The 14,132-nt window shown below is 37.5% G+C and overlaps 2 protein-coding genes across 8 annotated transcripts in view; one reads left to right on the plus strand and one right to left on the minus strand.

The window, feature by feature from the left end:
• The window catches only part of ASB7 (ankyrin repeat and SOCS box containing 7), a 39,281-nt gene extending 26,701 nt beyond the window's left edge, over positions 1-12,580 (minus strand). For all 3 annotated transcript variants that reach the window (XR_013760873.1, XM_079122239.1, XM_079122240.1), the window contains exons 1-4: positions 12,079-12,580; positions 11,802-11,901; positions 5,601-5,722; positions 3,332-3,592 (exon numbers count right to left, since the gene is read on the minus strand). Coding sequence is in view for 2 of the 3 variants with exons in the window: in XM_079122239.1 (XP_078978365.1) it covers positions 3,332-3,542 (211 nt within the window). In the remaining variant the exon portion in view is untranslated. The remainder of the gene's footprint in view (positions 1-3,331; positions 3,593-5,600; positions 5,723-11,801; positions 11,902-12,078) is intronic.
• A 281-nt stretch (positions 12,581-12,861) lies between these two features.
• LOC306650201 (ceramide synthase 3) overlaps positions 12,862-14,132 on the plus strand; it is a 140,395-nt gene continuing 139,124 nt past the window's right edge. Inside the window, exon 1 of one of the 5 annotated variants that reach the window (XM_079122046.1) lies at positions 12,862-13,193. The gene's annotated coding sequence lies outside the window, so the exon portion shown is untranslated. Of the gene's footprint in view, positions 13,310-14,132 lie in introns of all 5 variants that reach the window. The other 4 variants (XM_079122043.1, XM_079122042.1, XM_079122044.1 and 1 more) reach the window with 4 other exon arrangements.

A 14,132-nucleotide genomic window follows, 5' to 3' on the forward strand; every position in this document is an offset into this window, starting at 1 on the left:
CATTAAAAAATTATTGACGTGGCAAGTGCACGTCTAGGAATTATTAGAGAGAGAAACTCACATATGTAAAAAGATCAGTTAAGGACATTCTCTGTAATACTACTACTAGCGGAAAATGAAAACAATTTAATGTGTCCAATAACAGGAGTTAAGCGGAAATAAATTACATAAATAAATTATATATAGAACTATATTCTCACAAAGAACTATCACTAAGCTGTTAGGTGACAACAATCAAGATACAGAACAGAATATTAAGAAAAGGGAGCAGGCTAGAAGGTAAAGGATGGAAAAATAATTATGCCTATATGCACAGACTATCTGTGCAGGTATTTAAAAAAACGATGAAAAGTTATGGCCTCTAGGAAGGAGATTGAGACTGGGACTAGGACTAATGAGGATCTACTTCCTCCTCTCTGACCAGTCTCTGGTACCTTTAATTTTGTTTTTATTGAGGTACATACATATTACCTTCTCAAAAGATAAGATCTCTTGAGAAAATTTTGTCCTTTCTCAAAAAAATTAAAAAGAGAACAAATGATAGTAAATCCATATTAGTAAATACATATTGAAACCTCAACATGTGTTTATTGACAGCTATTTATGAAGTAGAATCAATAAGACTTAGTATTAATCATATTAGGACCTAGGAAAAAGGTGTTCATGATGGTTTCTAGATCTGGTATAGTAGTCCAGTCACATATATAACATATCATCTACGGCGGCTTTCACGTTACACGTTACTATAAAACTCATGTGATATTTCTCTTTGGAGTAATGACAACATTCTAACATTAATTGTGGTAATAGATATCCAACTCTATAAATACAGTAAAAGTCACTGAATTGTACACTTTTAAATGAGTGAATTGTATGTGAATTGTATCTATTTATGATGCTAGGGATCAAACAAACCCAGGGCCTAACACTGGCTAGGTATACACAGTACCACTGAGCTACACCAACTCCTTTGAATCATACAAATGAAGCTGTAAATACACTAACACACACACACACACACACACACACACACACACACACACAGACACAGAATTATATGTATACAGAGGGAACAGGGGTTAGAAACTGTGACCCACAAATCAAATGTGGCCCATCATTGGTTTTCCTCCCCTCCCCCAATTGATTGTTTTGTTTTGTTTCATTTTGTTTCAAGACATGGTCTCATTATGTTGCCTAAGCTGGCCTGGAACTTGCAATCCTCCTGCGTCAGTCTTCCTCATAGCGGAGATTACAGGCACGTACCACTGCAGCCAGCCCACCACTGATTTTTATAAAAAAGGTTTTAATGGAACAGTCACACCTTTCACATATGACCTACAGCTGCCTTCTTATTACAAGAGCAAACCCCTGATATCAGAAATATCTTTAAGTCATACAATTGAGTATAAAGCAACTGCTGTAGAGTAGTAAATAAGCATATTGCTTATGGTCAAAAACCATACGTTATACAAAACAGTATAATACTTATAAGTACATGCGATGGTATTAGGTCATGTTCTGGAAAGATAAGCACCAAATGAAACTTATACCCATAGTTATTTACAGGCAGTGGGAGGCAGACAAGGGCTAGGGGTTGGTGAAAGGGGACTTGGGCTTTACTTGTAATTTATTTGAAGATGTGTTTTATTTGTGCTAAGGAGACAGTATCCATGTGTTACCTGAATATTTAAACGTTTTCTTCTTAATTTTATTTTTAATTAAATTTTTTTTTTTTTTTTTTTAAGCAAGGCTGATGGAAGCAGAAAGTAACAAGACTACGTAGAATAAAATATGTGAGCTCTGATCTTGGTCTTAATTTTACAATGTACTGCCAGAATTTTAAGTGTTCTTGATCCTACACCCACCTTTTTGTTTTTTCAATCTTTTTCCTGGCATTCCGCTTATGTTTCCCCTTCATTAACTTCAGAACTGAGGTTTTCAAGTTGTATGGTGAAATGATGTGGAAGACAACTAGAAAGCAGGCACAGGCCAATGAATTTCTGGGTCCTGTTGACAACTCACTTATTTTCAGGCATATGATTCCCATTTCAGGGCCCCTGGGATGTGTGACTACTTCCAATTTCAGGTTTCGCTTTGTCCTGCAACTATTCCATGCTCGTAGCCATTGTACTCATAATTCACGTAATTCACACAATCCTCATGAGAACTGTGGGACTTCTAACATGTTTATGCACTTTAGAATGCAAGGAAGTTTGGCTAGCCTTGCAACAAAGCACAAGTTTAAGAATGAAAGTCTATTGTTTATGAGCAATTCAAGCCTTAGAATGGCACATATGTAACCTGAGTTCCAATCAAGCTGTTTTATACCATAATTTATAGAGCTAATGTGGGTACAAATGATAAAAAATAAATAATTCACCTTAGGAAAATCAAGCAGTTGAAGTTCAACTGGAAGAAAAAGAAAAAGTAAATTGATGTGGAACAATCATTAGTTTAAAAATCTTATGTAGTTGTGCACACACCTGTAATCCCAGTGACTCGGGAAGCTGAGGCAGGAGGATCTCGAGTTCAAAGCCAGTTTCAGCAAAAGTGAGGCGCTAAGCAACTCAGTAAGACCCTGTCTCTGAATAAAATATAAATAGGGCTGGGGATATGGCTCAGTGGTCGAGTGCCCCTGAGTTCAATCCCTGGTACCAAAATTAAAAAAAAAAAAAAAAAAAAAAAAAAAATTAAAAACAAAATCTTAGGGAGAGGCACAGTTTTTTGAAGCAAAAACATCAAATGACAAATGTAGTTTCCAACTACATATATTTATACAAAATTAGACCTCAGAAAAACCAGTTTTCCTGTAGGATACCTAGAAACTATGTACAGTTCTGGAAAAGGCAACTACTCTAAAGCAATGATAATAAAGCAAGAATCCAAAATAAAAAGAAAGACAAATTCTAAGTATAAGACGATTAGAGCCAAGATGTTTAAAAGAAGTCTGCACTAAGGTCTCTCTGCTTGAGCAATTATCAACAGGGGAAACTTGTGCAATTCTCTAATTATAAGTACCTCAACCACTTCTGCTTCTGAAAACAAAACTTAACTACACAACCCAAGAAGGGCAGATTGGTTAAAATTACTTGAGAAAACCTGGCTGTATATAGAAACTATATATGTAGGGGAGAAAGTTAAACTCATCTTTCAAACAATCTGGTTTTAAACAAAACTCACTGTTTTGTTCACAAAGAAGGGGGAACAAGATGTTGAGAATTAACGAAAAGGAGGCATTAAAAATTACATACACACATGGGCACATGCACACATGCACTTTAAACATGATTTCAAGTTTCTCCATGAGGAGAAAGGTTTGTGATAAACTCACCTCCGTGTTCTAGAAATACTCGAACGCATCTTTCCTTTCCTCTTGCTGCAGAGAAATGAAGCAGGGTCCAGCCATTAGCATCTCGGCCATTTGGAGAATAGCCTTGTTCTAACATCTTTCGCACTGTGTGAACATCCCCAGCGGCCACGGCAGCCTGAATCTGCAATTCTTCCTGGAGTTCAGGGTTCCTTCGACAATGGTGGTGTAACATCCTAGCGAGTCTACTTTTTACAAAGGATTCATCAGGTCACAGGGATCAGCCTTTCAGGAAGGTAGAATTTATGAAATTTAGAATATAATATGTGGCTCCTAATACTATATGCACAAAATATCACAGGATTATCTCCATTTGCTAAGTCAGTAAACCTAAATAAACAATAGTTCATATTCCTGGTTAACATTAAGATCAAAATTTCACTAAGATGACAAATGATTTTGCCCTGAACTCCTGGAACAAAACATTTCTTCTTCAATTTTTTGAAAATTCAAAACAAACAACAAATGGGCATAAGAGTTTTACTTTAGATAAAATGGGAGGTGACACCAGGCAGCTAAAAAAATTAGGAGATCTGATTTATGTGGTGTACCACAGAAGAGATTCAGATCACAAATATTCAAGGATTCTATCACTGATCAGAAGTAGTAAATAGGAAACATCAAATGGACAATCCATGTTCTTTAAAGACTGTAGACAATTATGAGAAGTTAAAAAAAAAAAGAAAAATCTTTAGGTTGGTTCTTTAAAGTAAATCAATAATATCTTATTTTTAGCCTATGGTGGAAGGTTGGGGGAAGGAAAAGTGGACTGAATTAAGTAAATTAGAGTAAAATATTTTTATTATATATACCTTCCTTTTGTCTATTTCTGTTTCTTTCTATCAGTGTTTCCAAGTTTAGGTTATCTGATGTATGAGCTGCTACCTTCCTTTTCTGTCACATCCTCTTTGCAATTTCTAAATTGTTTTTCAGAAGTTTTACTTTATTAATATTCAAAGCAGAAAAATCATGATCTATTTTAAAACTCTTAAGAATCTGAAAAACCTGTTGATTAACTACATGATAAAATATTTTAAAGGAAAATACTTAGAATTCCCATAAGCTCGAGTAGGTCACAAAAGAGATGTATACTCAAACTAAATATAAAATGAGATCTTCATGTAAACAGGAACAATCCAAATTGAATTGGTGAAAGGCCATATCTCATATGTGTGAGTACAAAAACATTTTAAACTCTAATAAGCTTCTAGAAAGATATTCCAATTTAACTCATTTGAAAGAATAGATTAGATTCATCTTTTAAGTAATAGTTGCCATTTCTAAAAATAAAAATTAAAAATTAAGTGATAAGGCCATTTAAAGACATTTTGTTCTCATATGTAGGTTAGACATTTTGGGATACTCTTGTGACCAATAATAATTTACCTTGCAAAATTTCTCCTTATAGACTATATACAGTTTAAACTAAGCCTAACTTAGGTCAAACCATCACAGCTTAAGAGTACAAATATCTGATATGATTTTATACATGGAACATTATGTAATTACATATTCATAAGTATCACTACTAAGTGATGTAATTTAAAAATATGAAGTTACTGCTACAAATAGCAGTTTTCTCAGAGAAAATAGGGAAATTAGAAAGTTCTTCACAATTTGTTCTCTTAAAAAATAAGATTTCCCCCCTATCTCTTCACTTAGTTACTTCGCTGATATTAAACTTTGTCTTGGAAACCTTAAAGAATTAGGTTTTTGCTTATTCTCAGTGTTATAAGAGAAAAGGTGAAGATCATCAGAAAGAATTAATACAAACTAACTATATACTCGAAGCAATCAACTTTAACAGAATGTTTTTAAGTGGGATGGTTTTCTTGGCACTTAAAGGAGGTCTGCTGTGCAAGAAAAAGTCTGAAACAGAATCAAAACAAACCTGAATTTTCTTTTAGCAAGTGTTGCATGTAGTATACTGCTGCTATGCCACCCTCCCCCCCAAAAATTGAAACAGTATCAAAAACAAACCTGCATTTTCTTTCACCAAGTTGCATATGAGGTACACATTAGTTGATTTATTTTTTAATTCATAATTTACACATTTATTTAATTTATTAATTTATTTTTGATGTTTGGGATTGAACTCAGGACCTCACACATGCTAAGTATGTGCTCTACTACTGAGTTATTCTCCCAGCCCAGTATGTTAGCTGATTTCAAGAAAAGTGAAAGTTAAATGGCCCAATGTAGCACAGCTGATTGATAACCTGATTTACCTTACCTTTCAGAAGAGAGTCCCTTCTCCTGGTGTATCGACTGCCTAATAACCATTGTGTACATATAGCATTGTGAGGAGGAGTTCAGAGGGTTGTCCAGGTTGCAGAGCAAAAGAGCCTTCTTAACCTAAAAACAAATCAAGTAACAATCACAGGGAAATTCCTAAAAATAATAAAGAAATTGTAGCCACCTGCAGTCTTTTTTGGTGAGCTTAAATTTCAGTACTTTATAATAAATCTATACAGAGAGAAAGAACTCAGATAAACTCTTAGAGAAAATGATCCTGTTACTTACAATACTTTTCAAGGTGGTATCAAACATGATTTAGTTACAGACACCCCCCCGCCATGTAGTTTTTTTTTAAAGAGTAAAGAAAAGAAGAAATCACACATTTGGATTCTGAATGCAAGCACAAATTCTTCTTTTTCCTCTACTGAGAATGTATCTTCAAACACTTCATTTGAATTACTTTTTAAGTGATACCATGAGTTACCTGCTGTGCTTTCTAAACAAGATTAAAAGGAGAAAGTCTACGCACTGAATATAGTAGATGGCCAGGGTCAAAATGGGATCCATGATAACTAAAAGGATAAATGCTGGTGTCTCATGTGCTCAAGAGGTATCAACTCAATAATGTCAAAAATATTAATTCTTTATGCATACACCAAACTAGGTAAAAGAGTAACAACACTTTTGTCAACTTCCCCATGAGTCCTGGCGGGGGTGGGAACAACTCCCACTGTATCTACAAGAAAAGGGATCTTTCTCCATGTCAAGTGAATACTAGCTCTGTTAAGGACACATGCAAAGTGATTTCCACACATCACAAGAGAATCACTCTAGGAATTATGTATTGGGAAAACCACCATTCCTTCTCACGATTACAGGATAGAGGTGCCAAGCCCCCTATCACTTAAACCTTCAGGTGAGGGAATGGCCAGACTACCTGGCAACCTGACAAACTGCAGGGAAAAAGTAGCAGTTGTTGTAGGTGCTGCTGGCTGCAAGCTAGAATTTTCAACCAACCCAAATTAGTATAGTCCACTCCTTTTGCTCTTTCCATATCTGATTTTTCTTTGTCAAACTTTTCCAAGGAAGGCAAAGACTGTTAACTTTCACTGGGAAATAAAATTTTAAATTCTACCTTATTGTTTCTAAATAAATGAAGTAGATAAGATCAGAGCACCTCCTACAAGGCAAAGTGTAAAGAATGCAGGACAATCCTTATAGAAATGACTAAGTCTAAGACTGGGGCAGGAAATATAAAAGATGAGCCTGGAGCAGCTTGTAGTACTAAAAAGCCTGTGCTCAATGGAAAAAAAACTCAACCATGGACTAAGTGGAGAGAACAAAGGAACCAAACGAAAGAGCCCTCAATGGCCACAGATGAAACAACTGGAGCAAGGAAATACTTCAAATAGTACTGAATTATAATCCAAAATATAAAATAAATACCACTGAGTACACACTGAAATAAATAATAAATAACAAATAAAGAGAAGAAAAATAAAACTCCTGTTCAGAGTTCCAAATAATGTGTGTAGTTAGTACCCACTCAAGAAGGTAACAAATATATATTAACATAGGATATTAATAGTACAAACTGGCTATGGAATATATGGGAACTCTATACTATCTTTGTGATTTTTCTAAGCTATGGTAAAATAAAGTCTATTTAAAAAATGCAAATCAATTATTTCCAATGGTGATCCTCACACATTTCCACATATGACCTATGATCATTTTTCACATTAATGGCATTTACATGTCAAAAATGAACATCGTTGGATACCTTATTTCTAAGTGTGTCCTAGCAGTCCCTGCCTCCCCAAAGTAAAGATCAATGTGGTTTCAAGCTCATAAGATCCTTATGGTTTTTACTGGCTTCTAAATAGCCATCACCACTACCATGGAGGTAGGTAGACATGATGGGGAGGAGGTCATGACAGCTGGGGGACTGAGGAAAATACAAAAAAGTATTTGTTAATAATATCAGGAAAAGACTGGATATTAAAAGATAAAGTGACTAAATTATTTCTTGCCACAAGAAAGATATATGAACATTAGTAACTTGTGATAATTCCATATAAGTTACTTCAATCAAACAAATGAATGCCCACTGAATGTCTGAGCTGACCAGGATTGTGCTAGGCCTTGGCCACAGACATCAGCTCTGGGGAGTATTTTAATAGTTCTGCATACATAAAATGAATTTTTTTAAATCCTAGAAATTTTAGGATTATTTTCCTCTTATCTGATAAAACCAAGCACTATTAATAACTGCAGGTTTAAATCAAGAAAGAACTCCTTAATTATATCTGGTTCATCATTCGATACAGGGAAAAACACATACAAACCATGTACTATGTATACATGATCCCTGTCAATTGCATCATTTTGAATTATGGAGGGCATTGATTTATTACCAAAACAAGCCAATAGTCCAAAGCATCAGACAATTTTCTCTTGGTGTTATTTTATGAGAGCTGCACCCAATAGGGTATAAATTAACAACAACAACAAAAAAAGACCATAGAACTTAAAAGTGAATACTGCTTTCACTGGTAAAAGGGTCTATTACAAACCATCAAGGAAATCCACAGATGAGAATGGAGAAGAGCCCATTTTCCCTCAGGGAGTACGTGTTTAAAAATCTGATAGCTCATGGAAGTCACCTATGAAAAAAAGGAATATGGCAAAGGAGACAATTTTTTAAATAACATATATTCAGTGTGAGGCTGTCTTGATGACTTGTGGACTCAGGAACTAATGATCCTCTAAGGATACAATCTTTAAAAATTCTATTTTAAGTTTCACAGTCAGAATAAAGCAAAAAGTATACAAACACTGAATACTGTAGAAGTATGTATCAAAGTGAACCAGTTCTAAAATATGTATCATTTTTACAGACGATCTTATTGCCCAATGTTAACACTGTGTTTAAATTTTGCTAACTCATCTTTTCCTCTCTCATGGGGGTCAAAAAAAAGCAATCTTGGGTTCCCAAAGTTTTATACTGTTTAATCATATTAGAAACTACAAGTTTAGAAATTAAGATAAATTACCATTTAATTTCCATATAGGGGTCAAGTGAACCTCATTTAGTAAAACCAAAACTTCTTGTTTCACATATTTAAAAGAAAATATGTGGTATGATAGTGAAATAAAAACCCCATAAAACTAAATATATTTAAACCTGTCCAAAATTATAAAACCTTCACCAAGTTTGACCACATTTCTCCAATTCCCTTCAGTATAAATAACTAGAACTTAGTTGCTTTTGCATATTATTTTCACTAAAAGTTCACACATTTTTTGATTAAGTGATACAAATTAGAACTGTCTTTATGATTTCACACAAACTAGAAACAAGATAACAGCTTGCTACTCAGAAAAAAGAAATAAGCCTTTCCTTACAGAGTAAACAAAGATATAAGCTGGTAAAGAAATAAAATCAGCAACTTCAAGGATACTGGCTCTAAGCGGGGGAAACAATCTACCAGAGGCTCACAAGACTTAAAAGGAAAGATGGATACAGAAACACTCCAAGGCCCAAGGCCCAATCAACACATACAACATGGCTGAAATGCATGTTAACGAGCTCTACTTATATGATCAAGAGCCTGAAACCCAAAATAAAATGGAGGTGTTATTTTAAAATCGCTCAACATAGCACAGTGTTTATGTTCCTGAATAAATATGAGGGTATTCGTAGTTCCTCCAAATTATTGGGCCTGGGAATAACAGGGATTTATTATCATGTACAACATATCTAGGACTCACTTAAGTTTCAGCAGAAAACCCAATATCCTGAAATGTAGATGAGACAATAAATGAAATTTTAAAATTCACTTATCCAGACTCAACTCAAAGCTTAAATCACAAGTATAAAGAATGATGCTACCTTGTCAATATTATTGTAATAACCCATGTATGCCAATACATGGGTCAGTAAGTGGAAGGTCTTCAAGAAAGGAGACAAGTGTTATACTGTGGGTTGCATTCACTGGAAAATGAAACGAAAGGCTGAAAGTCAGGTAGTAGATACAACATAAACTTTAAATGACTTTAAGCTTTTTAGGAGTAGCATATACCTCTATGTCACCAAAGTTAAAAATGAACAAAATAAGGAGATATTGTCATGCTACTAAATAATTATGAGTGTATTATCCATAGTATTCTAAAGAGGCATCATTGAATAGCATCAATTAAAATCAATTAGTCTTCCCTATGTGATTATAAATGTATTATTTGGTGACCAAATAAATCGAAGTTTTTTTTTTTTTTTTTTTTTTTTTTTTCAAAATGATGTGTCTGGCAATAGAATTAACACAAAGTTGGCAGCCAGGTTGAAAAAATACAAACAACCTAACTGACCATGTTGGTAGTAAGTACCCAAATTAAATATTTTAAATGTTTGGCATAACCTAGACCAAATACTCTCATTTTAGAAAAACAATTAAAACTTGAGCCGATCCACAATATTATGTAAGAAATGAAAATGAACAGGTGGGAAACATGGGAAAAGCAATGCCCTCTTCACAAGTTTGACTAGTGACAGACTTCCCCTTCCTTACCATCTCAGATAATGGAGACAGCCTTCAGAAATGAGAACTTACTAGGATTAAATCCAAAGCAGAAAAAGTCTTTCAGCAAGAGGGTTAAATAGAAAACATTCACTTCATTTTAATCTTTAAGTCATATCTCAAGTATTTAGCATATTTTTTAGGTTCTAAAGTAATCATTAGGTATCTCTGGTTACTTCCATATTTAAATAATAAAAAGCAGTCTTTAACTTGACAGCTTTGTGCCTAGTTTTTACTGAAATTATCAATTAGCCTTGATTCCTGTATACATACAAAGGCCAACCTATATTTTCACCATAGAACGGTCACTGGTAGATGGTGCTTCTAATTACATTCAGAATATACTCTCCCTTTGACATCCGGTTCCACATCTCGAGAATATGAAAATCCCTTAAAAGTACCTTCAGCTAGATCTTGAGAATCAGTAGAATAAGTATGAAAAGTAGAAAGTCCAGTGGAACAGAGTAAGTAAAATATCATGTTATTTGAAGTACCTTATTGTACCAAAAAACCCTTATGCAATCTGAGATATTAAAATAACCCTGAGGTTAATAAGTCACTTTATACTCTTGCTAGTGGATGCTAGAAAAGTCATTCACTTGGCTGATTTCTGAATGAACTTTTATATAATTTCTGTGCTCATATGTCCTCTTTAGGAACGACATTAATGTCCTAAACTTAACCTTTAGTACATTTTCAAAGGCAGCATCAAAATAGGCAGCAGAAATGTGATAACATGAATTAGATACTTAAATTTCGATCTAGCAAATTCTCTGAGTTTTGAAATGAGAAAATTTTTCATTAAGAGGGCCAAAATTAAACCCCAGCTATCTAAACACATCAAAATATTCCTTTATTTTTGCATTCATGACTGTCAAATAATTGTTAACAAGATATTGTGTAAACTTTTGTTTGTCTAGAATACCTGTGATGTAACAAATATCTCTTTGCAACAACTTTGGTGTCTATTCATTTTTGTCACACACAAAAACATGAAAACCTAAAGAGTTAATCATACATATGTGCTTCTGGGGCTAATACTTTTTTCATACTATTCACACTCAAAAGGTTAATATATTCACTTTTTACTATGGAAAAAAATCAAAGTATTTTTGAAACATAAAAATTTCAAGCTATTAGTTTACCCTCCACTACCAGACTGTTCTCAGGTAACTGAAAAGGTTTTCTGACACAGGTACAGAAGAGGTGACAGTAGTAAATGGGGGGGGGGGGGACAGTAAATTGTGGTTTAATTAAAAAGCAGTCATTCAGAATTAACAAGCAATTAACATGGAATTGAAGAATTCCTATGAGAGTAAGGAAGGTGGTAGAGCTACAAAAAGGTCTCAAAGCCTCAGAGCAAATGGCACAGTGTATCAAAAGATAATGCAAAACATGGAAACACACTGACTGAACAGATAGGAAAAGGAAAATACGTTTCTGGAATAGAGAAATTATTAAAATGTTAAGGATCAGGCCCCACAGTGTTTTTGTTTTTGCTAAGAAACTGGGGTCTAGGAAAGGGTGCATCACCAAGCAACCGCCCTGAAAATAATGCACTGCCTAATGAGGTAGGGGCCAGGAATAAACAATGGGGGAGGGGAGGTCTGGCTCATTACCTTTATAGAAGATGCTGGTCAGAGGCACTCTGCCTGCTGCTTCTCTGATGAGTGGACAAGACCCTTTCCTGCTCCTGAGTGTCCTCTGGTCAGTTCACACCTGGAAAACAGAAACCAGTGAGTGGTGCAGTGCCCCAGGGGCGAGGAGGAGAGGGTTCTAAGAAAGAGGGAGCAAAGGAAAAAGCTAAAAAGTGGCAAGGGCAGACAAGCAGGAACAGTGATCCTCCTTCCTCCCACACCCCCAGGTAGCCCCCTCGGAGGAGGTAACTGACTTTACCTGCTTCCTCAGCTGCTGCTTCTCTTCCTCCTTTCAACCTCCTCCACACTCACCAACTTCTCCATTGAAGAAACACCCCAGGCAGGGCCGGACACGGTGTTCCCGATCCTCCTCGGTGCCTCACGGCCCTGGCCCGGAGAGCATCCAGACAGCCGAGTAGGGTAGGGGTGGCTGTCCTGGCCTCCAGGCAGCTTCGGGACAGGGGTGCAGGGAGGAAGTCCCGGCTCGGGGATGGGGGGTGCAGTCCCGGTTCAGGGGCTCGGAACAGGGGGCTGCCGCGCTCCGGGCCGGAGGCTTCTAGTTACAGAGGGACTCAGGAGGTCTCGAGACAGCTAGGTCCCAGGTCGTACAGGGTCCGAAGTGCCAGCAGCTGGGTCTCCGGACAGGGGGCTTTCGGGATGCACTTTGCACTGGGCCACCCCCGCCCCCTCCCTTCAGCACTTTGGGGTCACTGGGATGGGACCAATCCTTCAGCAGCCAATCAGCGGCCGCACTGGAGCCTGAGCCCTGAGCCGTAAACCAGGTCCGGGGTGGGAGGGGGTGGGGGGGTGGGGGCGACTTGGTTGGTTGGTTGCTTCCTTCTCTCCTCCTTCCCCCGGCAGCCCCCACCCCCTGCCTGCCGTAAAGCTGCTTGCGAATTCGCGACAGTTAGAGGAGGCGTGTCGGACGGTGCTAAGACTCGTCTCCGATTGGTCTCATTCACTTCCCCTCGGCTTCCCCGCGGAGGCTTCCAAGGCTCCGCCCCTGGCAGAGGGACTCGAAGTGGTTGCTAAGAGACGCTGTACACCGAATGGGACCTGTGCGCATGCGGGAGGAGTGGATTAGCGTATACATTCTGTGAACGACGGTGGCCCTGAGAGAACAGATGTGAACACGAATGGCGTTGCGAAGGCAGAGTGTCCTGAGCCAATTCCGGGACAGGTAACCGCAAGCGGTTGTTGAGCTGAGCGACAGGAGAGGCGTGTGTACAGAAGACTGAGGGACTGGTACCGGAGCCGGGGAGGCAGCGGTCTGCACGAAGTGAGAAGAGGGAGTCCCTGTCCCGTCGCCTCTCCTCAGCGCTTCTCAGACTCGATTGCCTAGTCCTTGGTGCGTCTGTCGGTTTCAGAGACCCGGTGAGCTACAGGCTGGGGATGCCTCCAGTAGGGTGCAAGATAGCATTGTCTTTGGAATCGCGATGCTGGCTCAAGGGCTGTCCTGGAGGGATAGCGGTCCTCTGGTCCACGTCTTTGTGAGTGAAGGGAATGTGAGAGTGGGAAAGATAAAAGATGGGCATATGAGGACGTGTTTATTAAATGCGTCTCTTCATTTCACAAGTGTTTACTGGCCAAGCATTGTTTCAGTCATTGGGGAGACAACAGAAAGCGAGAGAAAGGCAATCACTTGTGTTTTCATTTTATCAAGGCAGACAAATACAGGATGATCAGGGACAGTCTATATGAAGATAAGCAAAATAAGGGGATCGAATTTGACGAGAACGTGATAGGTTGTTTTAGGTAGTTAAGAAAGGTCTCAGAGTGACATTTGATCAGCAGTCTGAACAACAAAGAGCTAGCCACATCAGGATGTAGGGGAAGAAATTTGCACGCAGAGTGAATAAAAAGTACAAAGCTTCTGATGCTGGAATAAACTTGGCTGTTCACAGGAACTGAAGAAAGAAATCCACTGTAGCTGAAGCAGGGTAAAGGGTTGGGTTGATAAGAGCAGAAGGTGTGGGACAGGCAGCAGATCTTGCAGGACATTATAAGGACTGCTTTGGCAGTCTCTTATTTATGTTTGAATAGACCACTGACTTTCTCGATAGAGAAGACTGGTGGACAGCTGGATTAATGCAATTATGGACAGCATACTTGTCCAGGCAAGAGATGATGTCTCAGACTAAGGTCACCCAATACACCAGACATTTGACTCCCACCAATATTCTAAAAAATGAAAGACCTGCTTGATCGTATATGAAGGAAATATTATAATGTATCAACTACTTTTATTTAATAAGATATATTAAGATATTTTGTGGCAGGTGGGGATCATAACCATTTGTTTGTTCCCTACTA

Source organism: Sciurus vulgaris (genome assembly GCF_902686455.1).
Source record: "Sciurus vulgaris genome assembly, chromosome: 2".
NCBI classification, from domain to species: domain Eukaryota; kingdom Metazoa; phylum Chordata; class Mammalia; order Rodentia; family Sciuridae; genus Sciurus; species Sciurus vulgaris.